The sequence below is a fragment of the Herpailurus yagouaroundi genome, unplaced genomic scaffold (assembly GCF_014898765.1).
Source record: "Herpailurus yagouaroundi ecotype Mexico unplaced genomic scaffold, PumYag 184, whole genome shotgun sequence".
Lineage (NCBI taxonomy): Eukaryota > Metazoa > Chordata > Mammalia > Carnivora > Felidae > Herpailurus > Herpailurus yagouaroundi.
Window position 1 is genome coordinate 16065758 of NW_024412415.1, and position 26566 is coordinate 16092323.

At 38.1% G+C, this 26566-nt stretch overlaps 1 protein-coding gene across 5 annotated transcripts in view; it reads right to left on the bottom strand.

Moving 5' to 3' along the window:
• Positions 1-26566, bottom strand: part of ATP8B4 (ATPase phospholipid transporting 8B4 (putative)) — a 257973-nt gene that overhangs the window by 157048 nt on the left and 74359 nt on the right. For all 5 annotated transcript variants that reach the window (XM_040492661.1, XM_040492662.1, XM_040492659.1 and 2 more), the window contains exons 4-6: positions 23513-23626; positions 20514-20612; positions 16581-16642 (exon numbers count right to left, since the gene is read on the bottom strand). In XM_040492661.1, coding sequence (XP_040348595.1) covers positions 16581-16642; positions 20514-20612; positions 23513-23626 — 275 coding nt within the window. The remainder of the gene's footprint in view (positions 1-16580; positions 16643-20513; positions 20613-23512; positions 23627-26566) is intronic.

A 26566-nucleotide genomic window follows, 5' to 3' on the forward strand; every position in this document is an offset into this window, starting at 1 on the left:
TTTGCATTTGTTTTTTCAAAAGAAATCCTATGACAACTGAGAAGAGAGGCATAAACCTATTTTTAAAAAGAGAGAGAATCACGTGTTACATAGAGTTTCGTGTATTTTTTACTTCCATTATTATCTAAGGTAAGTGAGTCCTAGTTACAAGAAGAGCCTGCTGTTTTGGTAAGCAGCTGTAACAGGTTTGAGTTCAGAAGAGCCAAGGAAGAACCAAACTATTCTGAGTAATAAAAAGAAGATAGATATGAGGGGCCCCAGACACTGAGAGAAAAGACTGGAGCCAACTACACTGAACGCTGAATGGGGGGGGGGGGGGGGGGGGGAGGAGACATAACAAAGGCCAGCAGGAGAGAAAGAGAACTTGGCGAAGAAAATGTTAAAATAGGATTTCACGTTGTTTGCTGTGGGGTATATAAAATAAACCTGTTAATTTATATCACCACCACCACCCCCACCCCGACTCAAATCTTCAGTCAACTCTACCTTGTTCTCTAATGCTTTATGGGGGAGGGGTGTCTTTGAGGGAGCTTTAAGAGAAGGAAAAGGGAGCAGCTAACATCTGGGTTATATCAACTTTAAAAAAGAAATTAGGAGATGCCACTGAAAAGCCCATGTGCAGAGTTTTGAAAGTGTTATAATTTCCTATTATTTCAAGATGATCCTCATTTGGGGAAATGGTCACCATTTAGAAATCCACCACTTTAAAAAATTATATTCATGCAATATAATAATTGATTACAATGGAAGATCATTTATAAGAACTATAACAATGTCACAGCTCACATACAGAAACCAGCCCTTTGGTAAATGGATCCTTCCATCTGCAAAGCTGACATGCAGAAACTACCCAAAAAATTATCAATCCAAGACTTAAGAAACTGAAATTTATTGAGGGTGAAACTATTTTTGAAACACTTGTACTTAGAATTAGTAGCATGAGCTAAAAATTAAGTTAATTTTTTTATTCATTTCCACAGAGTCCAAAAATTACCAAGACTACTCCTATTAGCTTGCTTTTGAACTCATTGTTATTTAATCCCACAATGGTGTACTTTATTAACATTGTTTAAAAAAAGAAGAATCGAGGAACATAGGGAAGATGGTGGCATAGGAGGACACTGGGCTCACCGCATCCTGCCGATCACTTAGATTCCACCCACATCTGCCTAAATAACCCAGAAAACTGCCAGAAGACTAGCAGAACGGATTCTCCGGAACCAAGCGTAGACAAGAGGCCCACGGAAGAGGGAAGGGCGGAAAGGCGGTGCACCCTACATGGACTGGCAGGAGGGAGCCGGGGCAGTGGAGGGGCAGCCCGCCCAGCAAGGCAGAGCCCCCGAGTCTGGCTCACAAAAGCGGAGGGGCCAGACGGAGTGTGTTCTGACAGCCAGCAGGACTTAACATCTGGAATGTTATAAGTCCACAGCTCTGCTCAGAGAGAAGGAGGGCTAGAGGACAATGGGAGGGAGAGGTGTTGAGCCCCGGAAGACAGAGCTCAGCAGGGAACAAAACTCAGAGCTTGGCGGGGAACAAAGGCGCTGGCCAGCGCCATCCCCCTCTCTCACCCCCAGCTGAAATCCCAAAGGGAACCAGTTCCCATCACCGAACTTGCTTGTACCGCGCAAACACCCAATGCTGTGCTTCTGTGGATCCATACCTCTGACGAAGCTGCCTGCCTCCCTCTCAGTGCTGCAGGGCCCCTCCCGCAGGGGACCACCAACAGCAAAGTGAGCTGAGCCTGCCCTTCCCACCAACAGCAAAGTGAGCTGAGCCTGCCCTTCCCACTCCTGTGCACCTTGCGGATCCACCCCGGCTAATACGCCAGATCCCATAGAAGCAGCACCACAAGCCTGGCAGTGTGCAAGTAGCCTAGATAGGGGCCACACCACTCCACAGTGAGTCGTGCCCCTGGGAGAGGGGAAGATAAAGTACACATCAGTCTGATTGTGGATCTAGCAGTGGGCTGGGGGCAGACATCGGGTCTGACTGTGGTTCTGCCCACCAACACAAGTTACTCTGGACAGCACAGGCGAAGTGCTCTGAAGTTTAGAGCCACCCCAGGGACTACCCAAAAGGACGAAATGGAAGAATTCTCCTCAAAAGAAACTCCAGGAAGTAGCAACACCTAACGAATTGATCAAAAACGTTTTAAGCAATATAATGGAACAAGAATATAGAATAATACTCATAAAATTAATCGCTGGGCTTTAAAAAAGTATAGAGGACAGCAGAGAATCCATTGCTACAGAGATCAGGAAACTAAGAAACAGTCATGAGGAGCTAAAAAAAATGCTATAAATGAGGTGCAAAATAAAATGGAGGCAGCCACAGCTCAGATTGAAGAGGCAGACGAGAGAATAGGTGAGTTAAAAGATAAAATTATGGAAAAAGAGGAGTCTGAGACAAAGAAAGGTAAAAAAAACCAGGAGTATGAGGGGAGAATTAGAGAGAACTAAGTGATGCACTCAAATGGAACAATATCTGTATAATAGAAATTCCAAAAGAGGAAGAGAGAGAGAAAGGGGCTGAAGGTGTACTTGAACAAATTATAGTTGAGAACTTCCCTGATGTGGGGAAGGAAACAGACATTGAAATCCAAGAGGCACAGAGAACTCCCTTCAGACGTAACTTGAATCGATCTCCTGCACTATCTCCATGATCTATCTATCTTCACTATCTATCTGCACTAGATCTGCAAGACCTATCATAGTGAAACTGGAAAAATACAAGGATAAAGAGAAAATTCTGAAAGCAGCTAGGGATAAACAGGCTCTCACCTACAAAGGGAGACCCATAAGACTAGTGGCAGACCTATCTACTGAAACTCGGCAGGCCAGAAAGGAATGGCAGGAGATCTTCAATGTGATGAACAGAAAAAATATGCAGCCGAGAATCCTTTATCCAGCAAGTCTGTCATTTAGAATAGAAGGAGAGATAAAGGTCTTCCCAAACAAACAAAAACTGAAGGAATTCGTCACCACTAAACCAGCCCTACAAGAGATCCTAAGGGGGACTCTGTGAGTGAAATGTTGCAAAGACCACAAAGTACCAGAGACATCACTACATGCATGAAACCTACAGACATCACAATGACTCTAAACCCATATCTTTCTATAATAACACTGAATGTAAAGGGACTAAATCCTCCAACCAAAAGACACAGGGTATCAGAATGGATAAAAAAACAAGACCCATCTATTTGCTATCTACAAGAGACTCATTTTAGACCTGAGGACACCTTCAGATTGAAAGTGAGGGGATGCAGAACTATCTATCACGCTACTGGAAGTCAAAAGAAAGCTGGAGTAGCCATACTTAGACAAACTAGACTTTAAGTTACAGGCTGTAACAAGAGATGAAGAAGGGCATTATATAATAATTACAGGCTCTATCCATCATGAAGAGCTAACAATTATAAATGTCTATGCGCCGAATGTGGGAGCCCCCAAATATATAAAACAATTACTCACAAACATAAGGAACCTTATTGATAAGAATGTGGTAATTGCAGGGGACTTTAACACTCCACTTACAACAATGCATAGATCATCTAGATACAGGCTCAATAAAGAAACAAGGGCCCTGAATGACACATTGGATCAGATGGACTTGACAGATATATTTAGAACTCTGCATCCCAAAGCAACAGAATATACTTTCTTCTCGAGTGCACATGGAACATTCTCCAAGATAGATCACATACTGGGTCACAAAACAGCCCTTCATAAGTATACAAGAATTGAAATTATACCATGCATACTTTCAGACCACAATGCTATGAAGCCTGAAATCAACCACAGGAAAAAGTCTGGACAACCTCCAAAAGCAGGGAGGTTAAAGAACACCCTACTAAAGAATGAGTGGGTCAACCAGGCAATTAGAGAAGAAATCAAAAAATATATGGAAACAAAACGAAAATGAAAATACAACAATCCAAACACTTTGGGACGCAGCGAAGGCAGTCCTGAGAGGAAAATACATTGCAATCCAGGATATCTCAAACAAGAAAAATCCCAAATACAAAATCTAACAGCACACCTAGAGGAGATAGAAGTAGAGCAGCAAAGACACCCCAAACCCAGCAGAAGAAGAGAAATAAAAATCAGAGGAGAAATAAACAATATAGAATCTAAAAAAAAAAAAACTGTAGAGCAGATCAATGAAACCAACAGTTGGTTTTTTGAAAACATAAAAAAAATTGATAAACCTCTAGCCAGGCTTCTCAAAAAGAAAAGGGAGATGACCCAAATAGATAACATCATGAATGAAAATGGAATTATTACAACCAATCCCTCAGAGATACAAGCAATTATCAGGGAATACTATGAAAAATTATATGCCAACAAACTGGACAACTTTGAAGAAATGGACAAATTCCTAAGCACCCACACACTTCCAAAACTCAAACAGGAAGAAATAGAAAACTTGAACAGACCCATAACCAGCGAAGAAATTGAATCAGTTATCAAAAATCTCCCAACAAATAAGAGTCCAGGACCAGATGGCCTCCCAGGGGGATTCTACCAGATATTTAAAGCAGAGATAACACCTATACCTCTCAAGCTGTTCCAAAAAAAGAAAGGGAATGAAAACTTCCAGATTCATTCTATGAAGCCAGCATTACTTGGATTCCTAAGCCAGACAGAGACCAGGCAAAAAAAGAGAACTACAGGCCAATATCCCTGATGAATATGGATGCAAAAATTCTCAATAAGATACTAGGCAAATCGAATTCAACAGCATATGAAAAGAATTATTCACCATGATCAGGTGGGATTCATTCCTGGGATGCAAGACTGGTTCAACATTCGCAAATCAATCAATGTGATACATCACATTAATAAAAGAAAAGAAGCATAAAGATCCTGTCAATAGATGCAGAAAAAGCATTTTACAAAATTCAGCACCCTTTCTTGATAAAAACCCTCGAGAAAGTCGGGATAAAAAAAACATACTTAAACATCATAAAAGCCATTTATGAAAAGCCCACAGCTAATATCATCCTCAATGGGGAAAAACTGAGAGCTTTCCCCCTGAGATCAGGAACACGACAGGGATGTCCACTCTCACCGCTGTTGTTTAACATAGTGTTGGAAGTTCTAGCAACAGCAATCAGACAACAAAAGGAAATCAAAGGCATCAAAATTGGCAAAGATGAAGTCAACCTTTTGCTTTTTGCATATGACATGATATCATACATGGAAAACCCGAGAGACTCCACCAAAGTCTGCTAGAACTGATACATGAATTCAGCCAAGTCGCAGGATACAAAATCAATGCACAGAAATCAGCTGCATTCTTATACACTAACAATGAAGCAACAGAAAGACAAATAAAGAAACTGATCCCATTCACAATTGCACCAAGAAGCATAAAATACCTAGGAATAAATCTAACCAAAGATGTAAAAGATCTGTATGCTGAAAATTATAGAAAGCTTATGAAAGAAATTGAAGAAGATAAAAAGAAATAGAACAACATTCCGTGCTCATGGATTAGAAGAATAAATAGTTTTAAAACATCAATACTGCTCAAAGCAATCTACACATTCAATGCAATCCCAAACAAAATTTCACCAGCATTCTTCTCAAAGCTAGAACAAGCAATCCTAAAATTTGTATGGAACTCAAAAGGCCACAAATAGCCAAAGTAATTTTGAAGAAGAAGACCAAAGCAGGAGGCATCACAATCCCAGACTTTAGCCTCTACTACAAAGCTGTAATCACCAAGACAGCATGGTATTGGCACAAAAACAGACACATAGACCAATGGAATAGAATAGAGACTCCAGAATTGGATCCACAGAAGTATGGCCAACTAATCTTTGACAAGGCAGGAAAGAATATCCAATGGAAAAAAGTCTCTTTAATAAATCATGCTGGGAGAACTGGACAGCAACATGCAGAAGGATGAAACTAGACCACTTTCTCACACCATTCACAAAAATAAACTCAAAGTGGATAAAGGACCTGAATGTGAGACAGGAAACCAACAAAACCCTAGAGGAGAAAGCAGGAAAAGACCTCTCTGACCTCAGCCGTAGCAATTTCTTACTTGACACATCCCCAAAGGCAAGGGAATTAAAAGCAAAAATGAACTACTGGGACCTTATGAAGATAAAAAGCTTCTGCACAGCAAAGGAAACAGCCAACAAAACTAAAAGGCAACCAACGGAATGGGAAAAGATATTGCAAATGACATATCAGACAAAGGGCTAGTATCCAAAATCTATAAAGAGCTCACCAAACTCCACACCCAAAAAACAAATACCAGTGAAGAAATTTCTTCACCCAGTGAAGAAATGGGAAAAAAACATGAATAGACACTTCTCTAAAGAAGACAACAGGCACATGAAAAGATGCTCAACGTCACTCCTTATCAAGGAAATACAAATCAAAACCACACTCAGATACCACCTCACCCAAGTCAGAGTGGCTAAAATGAACAATCAGGAGATGATAGATGCTGGAGAGGATGTGGAGAAACAGGAACCCTCTTGCACTGTTGGTGGGAATGCAAACTGGTGCAGCCACTCTGGAAAACAGTGTGGAGTTTCCTCAAAAAATTAAAAGATCTACCCTATGACCCAGCAATAGCACTGCTAGGAATTTACCCAAGGGATACAGGAGTTCTGATGCATAGGGGCACTTGTACCCCAATGTTTATAGCAACACTTTCAACAATAGCCAAATTATGGATAGAGCCTAAATGTCCATCAACTGATGAATGGATAAAGAAATTGTGGCTTATATACACAATGGAATACTACATGGCAATGAGAAAGAATGAAATTTGGCCTTTTGTAGCAACGTGGATGGAACTGGAGAGTGTGATGCTAAGTGAAATAAGTCACACAGAGAAAGACACATACTGTATGTTTTCACTCATATATGGATCCTGAGAAACTTAGCAGAAGACCATGGGAGAGGAGAAGGAAAAAAAAAAAAAAAAGGTTAGAGAGGGAGGGAGCCAAAACATGAGAGACTCTTAAAAACTGAGAATAAACTAAGGGTTGATGGGAGGTGGGAGGGAGGGGAGAGTGGGTGATAGGTATTGAGGAGGGGACCTGTTGGGATGAGCACTGGGTGTTGTATGGAAACCAATTTAACAATAAATTTCATATTAAAAAAATAATAAAAAGAAAAAAGAATCAAGATTTTCACCTCAAATTTTCCTCTTAAATATGTGGGTCTCTTCATATACACCCTAAATAGCTGTCCCATAGACCCAATGGTACCACCATAACATATAAATTATATGGATGAGGTGGAGATAAACTCAGAGTTTGTATTCTGCCTGCATTTAACCACAAAAGTCTCCACTCTGATTGTAAGCCTATTAATCCAGATAAAGAGGAGGTAACTCAGTGCAGGTACTGGTGCTTCCACGTGATCAACAGAACCCCAGGCCCTCAAGTACTCCTACTCCCCGACTTACAAGAAACACACAGACAAGCTAAGTATGTGTCAGCTTCAGGCTCATTAAATTCAACAATCTTTGGTATTTTTTGTTGCAGGTGCTCAAGGAGAGAAAGAAAGCATATTTAGTAAGAACAATAATCCACTTTTACCCAAGACTGACATTTGGAATCAAATCTAGCAGAGGGGAATACCATACACGAAGTCTCCCTCTCCTAAGTTTTTTCCCAAGAATTCAGCAGCAAATGATATATTTTTTTTGACCATATGTCCATATACGTTTAATCTGGCAGGACAAGGAAGATGGGAAGAGTTCCTTCAGAGCTTCCTGAAGGATCTACTAGCCACACTTCTGAATTTCCCTCTAGGAGCTCTGTAGTTCAGAACTGATGCATACATATAATATATGAGTGCTATATAGCTAGCAATTGTAATATAAAACTTAAACTGTTTTAAATTATTGCTGTTTGCGGATTTACATATGTCACTAATACATTTTTTAAAGCAGAATATTTTGTGGGGTTTTTTCATGCTGTGCTGTGACTAATAAGAAATAAACTTAGAACTTAGGTGGTGATGGTTTGACTCAGGAAACCATCATGTTTGATGGAACTGAAACCTCCCAGGGTTCAGTCAGTATGCTCAACCTAGTCTTACTCACACTTAAATCCAGGATTCTCTGATAAAGGTTGTCATCAGTGAACTGAGTAAGAGTGCTTCAAGTTCTCATTACCTCACATAGGAAATAATGTGTTCATATAATCATCTTTTGTGAGTTTTATAAATATATTACAAAAACTCAGTCTTATGGAAAAGGGATCAATTCAAAAAAGTTTCCAAAAATAAGAAAAAAGATGAATAAGGTTGATGGGAATGGTTCCATAAAAGAGCTTGATAGATTTAAGCAATATTTATTGATGCTCAGGAAAGTATAAATGAAACGTGTTATACAGAAAGTTGATGGTCAGAAGCCATTTAAAATCTAGTGGTGTCAAGGAAACATCCAGACTCAAAGGTAATTGCATTGCAGCACCTGAACTCACATTGCTCTAATGCACAAGTGTAAGTTCAGAAGATGTCAGGGAAATTAAATATTAACAAAAATGACACTGACCCTATTTGTTTATAGTGACACAAACAACAATGCTGGCACCCTGGAAGATTGCACAGAAAATCTGGGCCTGAGAATCAGGAGACTAGGCTTGTAGCACAGACTTCATTTTCTTCTCTGCTCAGTTCTCTCACACATACCTAAACGTGTTGTATAGAGCAATGTCATCCAGTAGAAATAGAATACCAGCCAAAAATGTGAGCCATGTAAGTAATTTTAAGTTTCTAGTAGCCACATTCAAAAAATGTTTAAACTGAGAGCTTTCCTCCTAAGGTCAGGAACAAGACAAGGATGTCCATTCTCACCATTTTTATTCCACATAGTACTGCAAACCCTAGCCATAGCAGTCTGACAACAAAAAAATGAATAAAAGGAATCTGAAATGGTAGCAGAGAAACACAACTTCCACTATTTGCAGGTACTTGATATTTACAGGTATCTGATACCTTAGGTAGAAAACCGTAAAGATTCCACCAGAAAACTAGTAGAACCGATAAATGAATTCAGTAGCGTCACAGGATACAAAATCACTTTACAGAAATCTGTTGCATTGTAATACACTAATAATGAAGCAGCATAAAGAGAAATTAAGAAAACAGCCCCATTTAAAATGACACCAAAATAATAAAATACCTAGGAAGTGAAAGACCCGTACTCTGAAAAGTATAAAACACTGATGAAAGAAATTGAAGAGGACACAAACAAATGGAAAGACATTATATTCTCATGGGCTGGAAGAACAAATAATGTTAAAATGTCTATACTACCCCAAACAATCTACAGATTTAATGCAATCCTTATCAAAATACCAACAGCATTTTCCACAGAACTAGAACAAACAATCCAAAAATTTGTATGGAACCACAAAAGACCCCCATAGCCAAAGCAATCTTGAAAAAGAAAAATAAAACTGGAGGTATCACAATCCCAGATTTCAAGTCATCTTACAAAGCTCTTGTAATCAAAATAGTATGGTATTGGCACAAAAATAGACATATAGATCAATGGAACAGAACAGAGGCCCAAACCCCCAATTTTATGTTCAATTAATTAACAAAGGGGGCCAGAGTATGCAATGGGAAAAAGACAGTCTCTTCAACAAATGGTAATGGGAAAACTGGACAGCTACATGCAAAAGAATGAAACTGACCCATTTTCTGATACCATTCACCAAAATAAACTCAAAATGGATGAAGTACCAAAGAGCGAGGCCTGAAATCATAAAAATCCTAGAAGAGAGCACAAGCAGTAATTTCTCCGGCATCAGCATAAAAACATTTTTCTACATATGTATCCTGAAGCAAGGGAAACAAAAGCAAAATTTAACTATTTGGAGTACATCAAAATAAAAAGCTTCTGCGCAGCAAAGCAAAGAATCAACAAAACTGAAAGACAGCCTACTGAATGAGAGAAAATATTTGCAAATGATATGTCAGATAAAAGGTTACTATCCAAAATATATGAAGAACTTATACAACTACACACACACACACACACACACACACACACACACAAATAATCCAATCAAAAATGGGCAGAAGACACATGCAGACACTTCTCCAAAGAAGACATTAAGATGGCCAACAGACACATGAAAAGATGTTCAACATCACTCATCATCAGTGAAATGCTAATCAAAACCACAATGAAATATCACCTCATACCTGTCTTAATGGCTAAAATCAAAAACACAAGAAACAACGAGTGTTGGAGAGGATGTGGAGGAAAAGGAACCCTCCTGCACTGTTGGTGAGAATGCAAACTGGTGTAACCACTGTGGAAGACAATACAGAGGCTCCTCAAAAAATTAAAAATAGGGGTGCCTAGATGGCTCAGTCAGTTAAGCGTCTTACTTCGGCTCAGGTTATGATCTTGTGGTTTGTGGGTTCAAGCCCTGTGTTGGGCGCTGGGCTAAAGGCTCAGAGCCTGGAGCCTGCTTCAGATTCTGCGTCTCCTCTCTCTCTGCCCCTCCCCTGCTGACACTCTCAAAAATAAGTAAACAGTTAAAAAATTTTTAAATTAAAAATAGAACTAGCCTACAATCCAGTAATCACACTATTGAGTATTTACCCAAAGAATACAAAAACAGTTAGTTCAAAGGGGTATATGTACCCTTATGTTTACTGTAGCATTATTTACAATAGCCAAATTATGGAAGAGCCCAAGTGTTCATCAATACATGAATGGATAAAGAAGAATATATATATATGTCGATATATACAATGGCATATTACACAGCCATAAAAAAAAGAATGAAATCTTGCCACTTGCAACACCATAGATGGATCTAGAGTATACTGCTAACTGAAATAAGCCATAAGAGAAAGACAAATACCACATTACTTCACTCATATGTGGAATTTAAGCAACAAAACAAACGAACCAAGAAAGAGACAAAGGAACCAAAAAAAAAGAAGAAGAAGAAGAAAGAAAGAAAAAAGGAAAATAGACTCTTAACTGCAGAGAACAAACAGATGGGGAACTACCCAGGGGGGAGGTCAATGACAGGATAGGTAAAATAGATGAAGGAGATTAAGAGTACCCTCATCTTGATGAACACTGGTTGTTGTATGGCAGTGTTGAATCAGTGTATTATACACCTGAAATTAATATAACACTGTTAACTACATTGGAATTAAAATAAAAAATGAAAGAAAATTGACACATTTAAAAAATAGGTAAATTTCATTTTAATAATATATTTTATTTAACCAATATATAGAAAATATTTCAAAATGGAACCAATATAAACATTATTTTTTAAGTTTATTTATTTACTTTCAGAGAGAAAAAAAAGTGGATGAGCGAGTGGGGGAGTGGCGGAGAGAGAGAGAGAATCCCAAGCAGACGCCACACTGTCAGTGCAGAGCCCAGTGCAGAGCTCAAACTCACGAACTGTGAGATCATGACCTGAGTTGAAGTCGGACACTTAAGTGACTGAGCCCCCTCAGGTACCGCCCCCCGATGTAAAAAAATTATTAATGATGCATCTTACATTCCCTTTTTGGTACTAAGTCTTCAAAATCTGGTATATACTTGATCCTTACCAGCACATCTTATTTGCACCTGCCACACTGCCAGTGTTCAGTAGCCACATGTGGCTAGTGGCTGCCTAACTGAGTAGCAGTCAATCTGTATACTCTTCACCTTGTCCAAAATCCCTATGACTAGAAACACTGATGGGACAGAACTACAAAAATTGGAAGTTGCCTAAAGATGTGAAAGTAATACAATGATTCCACAGAGAGGACAAAACACATAAATAAGCATTACAGAATTTTATATTCTGTCAAGAATCATTTACAATATTTCTTTGTAAGGATATTTATTATGTGGAAAAACCATGCTTACCATTTTCAAAATTAATGGAATTCCCTTCCTTGGATGTCTTTTCAAATTAGACAAATATAGACATAGAGAGTCATATATGGACATAGCAATGGATTTGATTAGAAGTTCTCAACTCTATCTGCATAGAATCATCACGGAAACTTATAAAACACCAGGGTATCATCTCCAAGACCCTTATTTCATTACTCTGGAGTTGCTGGGGCACTGATGCAATGTGCAGCCCAGGTTGAGGGGCATCAAATAGGATAACCTCTGCAGGGACTATCACACTCCCTCTCATTGCCCCTTGCTTGCCAGTTGCTCCCACAGTAGTCAAGGATATTAGCATAATTTGAGGCACCGTCTCAAGAAACACTAAGATAGCTATTGGTATTCATACATACCATCAGCAAATGGTACAGGAGTCCCCCCTTATCTGCAGGGGACACATTCCAAGACCCCTAGTGGATGCTTCAAACTGCAGATAGCACCGAACCCTATTCTATATTTTTTCCTATACACACAAACCTATGATAAAGTTTAATTTACAAATTAGACACAGTAAGAGATTAATAGCATTAACTAGTAATAAAATAGAACAATTCTAACAATATACTTAAAGTTATGTGAATGTGATCTCTCTCTCTCAAAATATCCTATTATACCACACTCACCCTTCTTCTTGTGATGATGTGACATGACAAAATGCCCACATGATGAGATGAAGTAAGGTGAATAATGCAGGCACTGCAATGTAGCACTAGGCTACTACTGACCTTCTAGTGATATGTCAGAAGTTAGGTCACCTGCTTCCAGACCATAGTTGAGCATGGGTAACCAAAACCATGGAAAGTCCAAGTGCAGAGAAAGGAGGGCTACTGTATTTCATGGCTTGAGGCAAAAATGTGCACTTATATTTAGCAATCACAATCATTTCTACAATATGGAATCATGCCACCCCTACTTAGTTTTAAAACCAAAGTCAGCAAATTTTGTCAAAGGCTAATACAACATGTATTTCTTAAGCACTTTACATATTATAAGAGATTGCAGATACAGAAGATTGGTCCTGATTTAAAAAGAATATGAGTAACAACATAAAAAAAAGTGAAATTGAAAAGGAAGTTTATAAAAGAAAGGGTTTTATTGCTCTATTTATTTTGTGACCCAGGTTTACAGTGCTTAGCATTACAGCTCACACAATCCTAACAATGTTAGAGGAATAATGTATATAATACAAATGTATATTACATACAGATAAACTACATATATATTGTGTAACTATGTTATATTCCTGTAATTGTATACAAAGCCCTTCAAATACAAAATAAATAGTGAAGACAGGATCATACCACAAAGTCCACACTTACATACCTCTTCATGAATGAGTAGAAGTCTAATTTAGGCTCTCACTTGCCATGGGACCCTGGACAAGTCACTCCCTCTCAGGGTTAATCACTTCATCTCTAAAATGGAGCACTGTTACCCACACTTTGGGTTTTTTTATGAAGGTTAAACTTGTAAGCACTGGAGCTCACACAGGGTAGTTGTTCAATAAATACATATTGAATCTGAATGTACCTGCCCAACTTCCTCACTTCTGAGAACAGCAGAAAGAAGCCCAGAAGGAAAATTAATTGCTCAAACTCACACATGAATCCCGGTTTCCTGACTAGTGCTTTCTTCCCACCTCCTTCCCCTTAAAAATCTCCAGCCTGAGGCTAACCATGCCTCCCCTCTTTCCAAGACAAGCCAATGATGGCTCCTGCCCTAGTGCAAAGACCACAAGTCCAAGACCTATCATTGCCCCTCACCTGCCCAGTTGCTTCTACAGTGGTTAAAGATTTTAGCACCGCTTGAAACCTTCTCTGGAGAAACACGAAGATAGCTATTGGTATTCATCCATGCCATCAGCAAACGGTACAGTAGTTCCAGACCTTCTACCAGCAGCACACAAAGGTAGCCACATGGACCTGGCATACACCCCACTCTGACACTCACCTCCAGCAACACTTGTACTCCCCTGATCCCCTCCAGGCATCTTACTTTATTACTGGATCACAACCCACAGGTGCCAAGAATAGACCCAAAAGCACTTTCTTAACATTTTCCATTAACCCTGCAATGGGATCTAGTATGCATTAACTACTGTCTCACATCAGGTTCCCTGGAAGCAGATCCTGAGATAAGGATTCACATGCAAGTGTCTCATTAGGAAAGTACTTCCAGGAGAAACTGGTAAGGGACAGGAGACACAACACAGGGAAAGGGAAAAAAAACACACAGGGTGTGACTGCATGCCAAGTCCCATCCTCTGTCTGATCTAAAGGAGTGGTTGAGAGTACAAATTAACCTCAGAGCTTGTCTAATTGAGGCAGGGGTGCTGCTCTTTCACACTCCTTCACCCACCAGTCACTGACTCCAGCAGTTCAAGGGCAGTGCTCTGGAAGAAAACAGCAGGTGCAAGTGCTTACAAGCAATGCAAATAGAAGCTGGGGATGAGTACAGAAGACAGTGAGGGTCTGTGCAGAGCCCCAACAGTATCCTCTACAACCACCAGCTTCAAGGGACGACTTGAAGCTTGACTGTCTCAGATCTGAGCCCATTTGATCTTTCCAACTTTTCAAAATCCAAAAAATGGAAAGCCAGTTTCTGTAGCGTGAGCATATTGTACAAAGACCACCACCCCAGCCACTGGAATTGGCCAGTGATGCAACTGAGCAACATTAGATAGATCAAGCTACTCTGGCATACTGCTCTCTCAGCAAGAATACTTGTTACCACTCAGTTTGAAAATTCCATATACATTGTGCTAGGCTCAAGGGACACAGATGTGATCAAGAGATGACCCCTGCCCTAGAGGATTTCATGGTAAAGGGCCATCTTCTAAATGGAAAATCTGGCCTGATTTTTTACTGAATCTTAAGGAACACTCCATACTCAATGATATATGCTTCTCCTGTCAATTTTACATGATCAGCAACAATACATACTAAAACATCACACCATATTGAACTACAAAGAGATGTTACTTCATGAGGAATCAACAGAAAGCTAAATGAAACAACAAGAAAGTAACACTAATACTACTTCTAACAATAATGATAATGATAGATAGCATGTGTGGGAGACATACAATCATCGAGTGTCTGAATATCTAAGTTCCTAGATAAATCCCTTGGCCTCTAATTAATGCCCCAAGGTACTGCCACAAGATTTAACTGGTAACTTGGGGGGACATTAAAGATATGCTAGGGCCATTATTTCAAATTAATTATGTAATTGTACATTTTAAACATACTTTATATGAGGTGATACTTCAAAGGAGTAAGATTTGTTATCAAATGTTCCTTGGGGAATTAGTTATATCATATTGTCAGATCTAATATCCAGTCAGAACTGCAAGGCTTGAGAAAGTCAAGATATGCAACAGTGGCTCAAAGCCACATATTGCATTAGCTTACAAAGATTCACCACCTCTTGACAATAAATTTCATATATTAAAAAAAAAAAAAAAAGATTCACCACCTCTTAAGAATTTGCTGTAGACCACAGAATTGTTTAGGGTCAGTACTAAACTCATATTTAATGTCTCTCAGAGTGCAAAACTCATGCTTTTAAACACCATGCTCCAGTGGCAACAATCCAAAACCTGCTAACATTGGAAATGAACCACATGGTTCCAGGCATCTTTATGGCTTATCTGTGTCCCACCAGAATCACCCCTTCAGAGGCTCTGTCTCTAACCACTATAATTTTATATTAAGATCCTTTTCCTTCATTGTACATTAACACTATTTTCTAAAACAAGCAAATACAGAAAAAACTATATGTATTCATTATGTTATTAGTGATCAGTCAATAATTTAGTTATGGAGATTAATTACTTCAATCCTACCAATTATTGTCTAGATTATACCTAGTCCCTCTTGGTATCTTTATCATTTCTTGGAATTTCCCATCTCATATGATTACTTCATTTTATGATATTCCTTTAAAAAAACTTTCCTCACAGTATCCAAATGATTCAAAAGCACTGGGAGATGTGACTGACTACCAGAACGAAGTATATCATAGCCAGTTTCCTTTGTCACATGTTATTATTAGCAAAAAAAGGGACAAAGAGTAATAAACCATGCAATGAAGGTTTGAAATTTTGCTAAGTTTTATGGAGGTGTTTTTGCTGTTATTAGTGTGTAAATACATGTTTTAAAGCATTTCAAATCCAAGAACCATTCCCATAAGTATTCATCAATTTAAAAGGAATAAAAAATCTGTTATGGTGAATATTCCATACTAAATTTAACTATCAAGTAAATCCAAGATTCATTTAATACAGTAATGAGTCAAAGTCTTTCTAGCAATATTCCCCAGAAATTACCAAATTAAATAATTCAAATCCTTATAAAACGTCTATGACATACAAGACTTTACAGAAGTGTCAAGTCTAAGCAGTATTAGATCCAGAGATGAAAAGTGATAATGATTTGCCTGTGTCCACAAAACAAACTCCATAGGGATTGGATGTTGAGTAGGTAGCACAAGCACCAGCTGAACATTAAAATAAGCCATGAAGATAAAATGGACTTACACTGCAGTTTTTAACAAATTGAAAGGGAAAAGTAACATATACTTAATTAAAAGAGAAAACCACCAATTGTCAAGATCATTTTATGGTCCCCAAAATCTTAAAAATAGCCCAAAAATGTCTTTCTTACTTGCTGTCGATGAGCACTTCAGATAGCCGATTATTCACTTGATTATCACTCTTATGGCGAAACTGAAAGTCAAAATATTTGTGAAAAAAATATATTAAATCATGCTTTGTCAGCACAAATAGGAACACTGAAAATACTTTTGAGTTCATCTGTTTGGACAATTTCACCATTGATCCAAAATTAGCCAGTTTATACTTACCATGAACCCAGCTCCATGTGTTCTAAATCTTAATCAATACCCTTCTCACTAACCCTTACTCTGGATGCTACTAATGCAACAAGTGTAGCCACATGCTCTTCTAATTCCCACACATTTTTAGGTGCTTCTAAGAAGACAGTATTCCCTTTACTCTGCCACATGGTTCTAGAAAACTATACATTTTGAAGTCCTCAATAAGGAATAGAGGCTTCCATTTTTCTTACATATGTGCTCAATACTTTATTGGAACATCAGTCATTCTGTTTTATGGATATCTTTGAAGCCAAGAAATTACTTGTAATAACATGTATTCTTATTCTCCAGAAATTCTAATTGCTAACAGTAATATTATGAAATACTGAGCATTTAAAACAAAACTCAAAATACAATACTGAACAACATTTGGTATGGATTTGTTTTTTATGCCCAAGTGATACTATTTCTTATTGTATATTCTAGTAATGTAAACATCTTACATTGCTTAGAAGAGTCCAAATATTATGAACCCTCTACTAAACTCATAAATTAGCAGTCATTCAGATAAGACTATCATCAAAATTAGTGTTTTCATTTAAAAAATTCAAAACATTGTACCAATATCACAACATCTAAAATGCTCCAACCATCCCTTCTCTTTTTCAAGATCTTTCCCAAACCCATCCCAATCTATTCTGCCATGCCCAGTGCATGCAATTACACTGATTTCCAGGTGTAAGTTAATGTATATTATCAGGAAAAACAAGATATTTAACATTTGTTAACATGAAAAAATTTACAAAATCAATAGAAGAGTAAATTAAATCAACCCATCATTGGCATGCAAATTTCTCACCAGCAGAAATATTATTTTTTCTGAGTATATCATTTGATGTGGGTGCTGGATATTCTGTTTGCTCCTCTGTATTCACACCCCATCCTTCTCCATTCTGCCCTCTGTCATGGGAAGCTGACCCATAAGATCCTTACCCTCTGGCTCCTGGTTGGGTTTGGCCAAAGGTGGCAGAAGATCAGAGTAGCCAGAGGAGAGTGAAATGGGGTATTTTTCTGCCTGGCCTCATTCAAGCTGAGTTACAGAGAGCCCCAGGTGCCATGAGCAGCCCTCAGATACAGGTAATCGCTTCCTCCCATTGCCCCTTCAGACCAAGAAGTAGTATTGCCATCCATATTGCTACACTATGTACTTTTCTTTGACCACTTTTCTTTTGCCCTTTTGTAAATAGTGCCTTCATTATTAATCTTTCTCCAATCTTTCTCATTTCAGGGTGACGTCTCTTTTCTGTCAAGACCCTGACTGATAAATATATCTGGTTATTGGACCCACACATATCATCACAAAAATAAAAGCATATTCAAGCATTAACTGCAATAAAGACAAAAGGAGACTTAGAATTTAGTCACATCTGTATCAAACCTGAAAACAATCCCCAAAATTGACTAGTTGGGAATCACAGAAGAGGGCCAAACAGTTCACCCCCCTACAAGCTGAGGAGCCTATTCCCTGGGCCTTAAAATAAGTCACTCTCACTTCAGCTCAGGTTTTGCCAAGAAGTCTTGGTATTGGAACAAATGGAGTCTGGTAGGACTAGAAATGGTAGTAGAAAGGCTTAAAGGGGAATTGCCCAGGACAGGAAGGGAGCAGAGTACTAGCACTGATTGTATCCCCACTGCAAGACAGGCTCTGTGCCACATGCTTTATACATAGCATCTCATATTGTCATTCCAACAGTTCTGGTATCATTAACAACATTATACAGACAAGGAAGGGTCCAGAGAAGTGGTTTCCCTCATTTCATACTGTTAGAACAGTAAGTTACAGTTACAGTAGGTAACAAGGTAAGGATTCTTTCTTTAAAGCCCATGTTCTTTCTACTCTACCGTTTTATTCTTCTATGAAATGTGACTATAATGAATAAGACATTTACCCCAATATGTAGACACTTAAGCATATAAATAAATATTATTTCCCAGAAAGATCAGCTATTGTGGAGAAGACACACATTTACTCCAAAGTTGCCATTACTCAAATCATGGTTAAAATTTCCTCTCCTAGAATTTCTTGGAGATTACAGTCCATTCTTTAGAATGTCCTCTATTCTTTGAAGATGAAGCTATTTAAAGACATGAAGGGATGCTTTATGTTTGGAAATATATAAAAGCTTCTCTTAGAAAGCAGGTAGGGTGAATACGTTTTCTAGGGGCTTGAGAGATAGCATTTGTTTCCAAAGCTGGGTGAACACAAAATCATGAGATTGGCTTTCTTCTGTACCTTGTACACTGGCCATGAAGACAATTCTTTACAATGAGCTTCAAAGTACTTTGAACAATGGCAACCTTATAGGAATGAATAAATTTCAAGCTGACCACTTTTAAGTGACATGATTCATTAGTATGAACAGGTCCTGTGTGTTAGTTAAAAATCCTGCCTCAAAGGTTACAGTCACAATGTTAACAATGAAATACATGAGGCACTTCACTAAAAATGAAGAGAGTCAGGGTTGCCTGGGTGGCTCAGTCAATTAAGCACATGTAGAACCTGCTTGGGATTCTCTCTCTCTCCCTCTCTCTGCCCCTCCCCTGCTCATGCCCTTTCTCTCTCTCTCTCAAAAACAAATAAATAATTCTTAAAAAAAAAAAAGAAAGAGAGAGTCATATCTTATATATCGTACAGATACATGGTATACAAAGACACACCCCTTAGCACACAGTGGTATGAATAAGGGTTCAAAAGCCACACTGCCCCAGGTAGACTATAAGTTAAACCCTAGAACAACCACCATATAAGCCTATAAAGCTAATAATAAAGATAAGAAGAAATCACAAAAATAATATAAAAGAGGAAAAATGGAACAAAGAATCAATGAGGCATACAGAAAACAGTAGCAAGATAATAGATTTAAGTCTAATCACATTAAATATAAATGGGTTAAACATTCCAATTAAGAGATTTTCAGATTGCATAAAAAATCATTACCTAACTATATGCTATCTACAAGACACTCACTTTAAAGACATATATAAGTTAAAAATAGACAACAGGAAATATGGGTATGACTTCACAGGAGAGGCCTAAACTAGGAATAAAAATATGTAAGTCATTGGCATATAGACAATTATTAAGGCTAGCGCACATACAATCACCAAGGGTGAGAATATAACTTCTCTAAATTTAGACATTTGGCTTCCTTGAGACTGTTTTTAAATCTTTGAATTTGAATGACCTCCCTTGGCTTATGCAGACTTCAAAAGTCTCTACTGCTTTATATTTCACTATTTACATTAGTTGCCTGACTTTTGAAGTGATTTGATTTTGCAACTCCTGGTATAATGAGCAGAGGATGTGAGAGCACCAAATATCTACCAATTCTCAAAACTTAGAGAAAGACATATAAGATAAATAATACTTCACTGGGTAGAAGGAGGTTTGTGTTCTAATTCTGATCTTACCATTAATTGCCTGTCTGATCATTAACATATCACTGGTTGCTTAGAAACTTGGTTTCCTCATCTGTAAAATGAGGGAGTAAGTCTAATTTTTCAAGTCCTCTTGCTTTTAACTTAAACAGGCTCTGGTTCTATGACATCTGTATTAGTCACTGAACAAATAGCAAAAGAGTTTTATGTAATATTAAGCAGAAGAGCTCCATTCAAAAATTTCAAATAGATCTCTATTTTTTATTTCTGGGAGGTCACAATTGAAATTGAGAACTCAAGAATGCTCAAAAGTAAATACTCACATAGTCATCTGTGGCATCTTTGACAGCTGTCATAGTTATCACCAGGACCAAAGGCACCATGGTGGTAAACCAGGTCAAGGAAGAGATTTCTGGAATCAGCTGAAACAAACATTTCAAATAGTTTAGGGCTTTTAAGTTAGAAAATACATCTTCCAAATTTTGTCATTATATCTGACACACAGAAAGTAGTAAGATTATACTCAGTTATTTGTACAAATGTAGAATAACTTTCAATAATTTAAGTACTTTCATTAACTTATAAGACACACGGAAGTATCACTGAATGAATTTTCAGACTACTTGACAAAAAATAAAATTTTTATAGCAAGTTGAGAAGTAAGCTTCTTGAAATCCTTCAGATAATGATCTTTCCCCAGTATGACAAATGTCACTTCTCTATTCTCAGCTTCTCATCTCAACTTTTAACAAGTTTTTACTAACTTCTCACCAATTCCAAAAGAGATTCTTTGAGCCATCTACCCTGCACCAAGCAAGTACTTTTCATAAATTATGTCATTTGACATTCAGAAAAGTTCATTGAGTTAGATTATGTACCAGAGTTGTTTTGCACATACCCACAGAATTTGTATTCCATGTAAATAGCACCTCCAGGGTACAACATAGAATACATTGTGAATAATTCCCTAGAGTCAGGAAATGCAGCAGTCCTAAGTATCATTTTCCCATCTTATAAATAAGTATCTGAGAGGTCACCCAACTGGGCCAAGAACATACACTGCTAAAATTTGAACTTTCATCTATTGGCCTCCAAAGCCTTGTACCTATACTTCCAAAGCCACCCACATGACAGAGACATAGTGACAGTTCACATGACTCTCCTAGAAAGAGAGTTTTCAAATGGGGTTCAGTATGGAAGTGCTTAAGAGTCATAAGATAGGAAAAGAGTGGATATGGTCATTGTATGGAGATCAGGCCCTAACAAAAACAGCTCTAAATTAAATCAATTTTATACAATAGCTTCCACATAAAATTTTTTAAAAAGGAAAAAAAAAACTCAAAAGCCTCTGTGATACCAATAAAAACATCAGCCTGAGTGGCAGAAAAGCTAGATTGTAGTCCTAATTCTATCACTGATTCATTGTAAAAGTTTTACACATCACTTAACCTTTCTGGGTCTCATTTCTTGATCAAAAAAAAAGAAGGCTGGACTAAATCATCCCAAAGGCTCCTTCCAGACATAAAATTCTGTGAGCAAGAGCCTTTGACTATACATAAGAAAGCCATTACAGCAATGAGCTCAAAAGTCTGGAATGATGTAAAGAGTTATATAAAGAAATCAAAAGCAAATTCATAGGGGGCAACAAAAGAAATCTTGGATTCCAAAGTCTTTTCAGTAAACTGTAAGGTATACATTCACTCTGGAGTTTTTGTTGTTGTTTTGTTTTGTTGTACCTATTCAGCATTCAGTTCTTCTCAAGTACACCTTAGGGAATTATCTCACTCCCCCTCTTCCACTTTCAGTCCATACAATGTTGGCAGACTCATTCCATTCTGGCTCCACATTTTGGCATGTGATCTAGAGCAAGTCAACCTTTGCTACAAATTCTTAAGCCGCCATGATTTATTTATGGATAGCGATGTAACTCAGCATAGTCCAGTGAGAGCTAATCCCAAGATTTGCTGAAACAACCAAAAAAAAAATGATTCATTCTCTTTCTCTCTCTGTCTCCCTATCTCTCTTTCACGTTGGAGTTAGAGCCAGGAGAATAAAAGTCTAAAGCTTTCAGAGACCACCTGGTAGAGAGGGCCTGCCTGAAAGTAAAGCCAACATGGAGGAAAGAAAAGTCACATCTTGGGGCACCTGGGTTGCTCAGTCAGTTAAGCAGCTGACCTCAGGCTCAGGTCATGATCTCTCAGTTTGTGAGTTGGAGCCTGCATTGGGTTCTGTGCTGACAGCCCAGAACCTGGAACCTGCTTTGGATTTTGTGTCTCCCTCTCTCTCTACTCCCCAACTTGTGTGCTCACGCTCTTTCAATCTCTCTCTCAAAATTAAATAAACATTAAAAAAAATTTTTTTTTAAGAACAGTCACATCCTATTGAAATAGTCTGCCCATGTATCCAGTCGTACACAAAATGAGAAATATTCCTAAATATATTCCTATTTTGCTTAAACAAATTTAGGTTTCTGCCACTTACAGCCAAAGGTCCTTAATATAGTTATTCGATTAAGTAAAAATAGTACTCAAAGTTATTAATCTTGACTGCACCACACATCTAACCCATCTTTTTACCTCCTAAAATTAACACAGAGCCCAGCACATTCTGAATGTACCACTTTGGTCTGGTTAAATTACTCTAAATACTAGGTAAATAACTGGCTATCATGAACTGTTTATATGTTTGTGCATTGTTTGATTTATGCCTTCTTTTCTTTGCTAAAATATCAGTAAAAGTTAAAATTTTCTTTAAGCCCAAGTTTTAGTCAGCTGAGAGGAAAAAGAAAGTTTATTAACTACCAATTAACCTCTCAAAATTGCAAAAAATAGTCACTCTACAGTGAGACAAGATATAACATATTTTACACATACACACGCGCACACACACACACACACACACACACACACACACACAAATAGGTTATTGTTCTTAGATGCAAATGAAATTTTCCCAGTTAGCTTCCACTGACTACTACTCAGCTAGACTGCCTCAACTCTGATAACACCCATACTGTCAACACAAGAGGGAGATAAAGAAAGGAGGAAGGCTATGAACAGTAATTATTAGGCTCTGGTGTGGTTCAAATAAAGTGCAAGGCTGCATTCTAAAATGACCTCAGTGTTTAACATGATGAATGTACTAGTTTTTACCCATTCCTGACTCTCCCACATTTGTAAAGAGAAACAGCAATAATAACATTCAAAATCTGATAAGAAGGGTTTTACCTAATCATGAACATTTAGCTAAGTGAATTAATTTTTTCAAATTATATGAATACTCCTAACAAACTGACGATTAAGAAATACAACCTAAACATTACCTGTAAAATCAGAAGGAAAAGGAAATAGGCATTTGCCACTCTTTGGAACTGTTCAAATAAATTAATTGGCAAAAAGGTAAGAATGTTGTACTTGGATGTGTGGATACAATTATCCTGAAAAAAAAAAATAGCATCATGTTAGAAAGGGGCAAGGCATTGCTCATTTATCAGAAATAGCTCTAAAACTTACAAGGATGAACATGAATTATGCCAGAATAAGACACATAAATCACCGAGAAAATTTTAAGTTCTATGTGGCCCAAGGTGTTCATTTTTCCCAAAATGATACTCTCCTGATATAGTTGAAATTACTGTCCAATGCCATAAAATAAACCATGACTTAAAAATGTATCAAGTACGAGTCTGCCTCTGAAATTTTTTACTCTTATGTATTCATTTGTTTGGCAAATATTTCTTGAGCACCTACTGTATGCAACACTGAGCTTGTACTTAGAGCCGTGAAGTCTGAATAAACTTTAGAGATCATCTGGTCCACCTTCCCATGCTTTAGATAATTCTGACAAGGGGAATCCTAGTCAGGTCTTTAAAAGTCTTCTGTGATGGAAAACTGACCACCTCACAAAACAGCCTCTTTCTATTTCAGAACTGGAATTGATAGAAAGGTCTTTATTATGAGAAACCCAAATCTGCCTCTCCGTAACTTTTTACCATGTGCCAAATTCCATCCCCCAGGTCCCCCAGACAAAGTCTAAGCCCTTTAAATGTTGGAAACCTTCAAATATTTGAAGACCACTCCTAGGATTCCCCAAATCATCTTTACTCTGATCCAGACATTCTCAAACCCCTCAGCCATTCCATGACTTATTTTATCGGCATCTCTTCCTGATCAGTTTCTTCTAGATCTATCCCAGCCTCTCTGCATCTCTCTTAAAACATGTCGCCCAAAACCAAACACAACCAATCCAAGTACAGTAGAAACTTTGATGTTCTGTGTTCTGGAATATCGTATTAACATGCCTTAAAATTTCATCAGCATTTTGGCAGTTGTAGCTGTTTATTCATTGAGTTTTGATGAACTAAAATATGTAGATCATTTCTTCATTCATGACTATGAAATCAGATACTCCCTTCCTAAACATTTACCATTGATATTCTCATATATTGACATCTTTGATATATTCCTATTATACTAATCTAATGAAAAAAATAATTTTAAATATACTATCAAACTATTAAATATTCCTCCTAGCTTTGTGTCATCAAAAAATTTCAGGGGCACCTGGGTGGCTCAGTCAGTTAAGCAGCCAACTTTGCTCAGGTCATGATCTTGCTCTTCGTGAGTTCAAACCCCACATCGGGCTCTGTGCTGCCAGCTTAGAGACTAAGGCCTGCTTTGGATTCTGTGTCTCCCTCTCTCTCTCTCTCTGCTCCTCCCCCACTTTACAGTCTGTCTCCATCTCTCTCTCAAAAATAAATAAACATTAAAAAGAATTAAAACAATTTCAATTTTTAGCTATTCTTCCAAAGCTGTATGGACTAATACACTATAATTTTTTAACACTTATTTATTATTAAGAGACAGAGAGAGACAGAAAATGAGCATGGAAGGGGCAAAGAGAGGAGGAGACACAGAATCGGAAGCAGGCTCCAGGCTCTGACCTGTCAGCACAGAGTCCAACACGGGGCTCGAACCCATGAACCATGAGATCATGACCTGAGCCAAAGTCAGAGGTTCAACTGACTGAGCCACCCAGATACCCCTAGACTAACACATTATAAAGGACAAGACTAAAGACTCCCCCCAAAAAACAAAAAAAAACCCCACAGACACAGAAAAATATTTTTAATTAAAAAAATAAGCTTTTTCATCCACTTGTATTTTAAAACTCAGCCTGTGTGACTGGTTTTAAGCCAAACTACACTGGCTCCTAGTAATCGCTGCTACCTGTTTAAAGAAAATATGGTCCCCTGTTAAATAGCCATTTTTCAAATTTATCAGGAATCAGTGTGTCTAGCTCTGTGCAAGAAGCTGTGGGAGAGTAAGAGAGGTGCCAAGCGGAGAATTCCCAGCTTAGTTGGTCTGATGCACAGTCATGTCCTGCAAACTCTTCTGTAAGCTGATGATGACTATTTTGCAGTGAGCTGTCAACTCAAGGTGTGGGCTGGAAGAAAGGCTGTGAGAGCTACTAATCACGTAACAGGTTTCTGAGGAAGGGACTTGGAGAAAAGAATAGGGAGGAGGAAAGCTAAGGAGAAAAAGCAGTTAACAAAAAAAAAAATCACATATACTTAACTGTTTTATATTTTCTTCTAAGTTGAAACTAAAATGAGGTTAAGTCTGTATCTTGTAAAAGGACAGATGGAACATCTGCTGGGAAGCTCAAAACCATGACAGGAATTATAAAGAAAATCTACAAAACTGAATTCCACATAGGTAAAAAGACAATTGTGTGGGATAAAGTGATAATGCCAAATGGGGACTGTGACGATTCTCTTCTATTTGTTTAACTTGACATATGGCGATGATTGTGTTGTTCTTCTGGCTCTGTTGTGACTTAGCCACAGATGATGCAAACCCTCACAGCTATGATGGGGAACAAAGAACGAGTGCTCCCCCTCCTGGAGGATCTCTGGACACATTTACCTTTCTTTTTCAATCAAAAGGGAAAAAGTGGTTCTATTTCTACTGCTTGTCCAAGGATGTAGGTATTGATAAGACCTTAAATATTCAGTCACTTCACTGATCAACCTATTGGCTTACAGTCAAACTTTACTACAATTCATGCCATTATATAGCACAGAAGATCTTTACCTCTATCCTCTTAGCACGACTTTTCCACCATGGACCACTAGAAACATCCCAATACAGAAGCAAGGAGGAAGAAGAGGAAAACAAGAAAAAAAGGAATACATCTGGAGAATCCATATAGAATCTTTAGTGCCGGTTGAAACCAGGATGGAAGTCATGGGTTTAGTTTGTTAACCAGGTGGGCTAGTTAATTGACCCCAAGATGTCATAGGCAATCCTGGACCACAGGAGGCCTCCCATGTAGTGGGAAAGGTTCTACCCCTAGAGGAATATCAGAGAACATC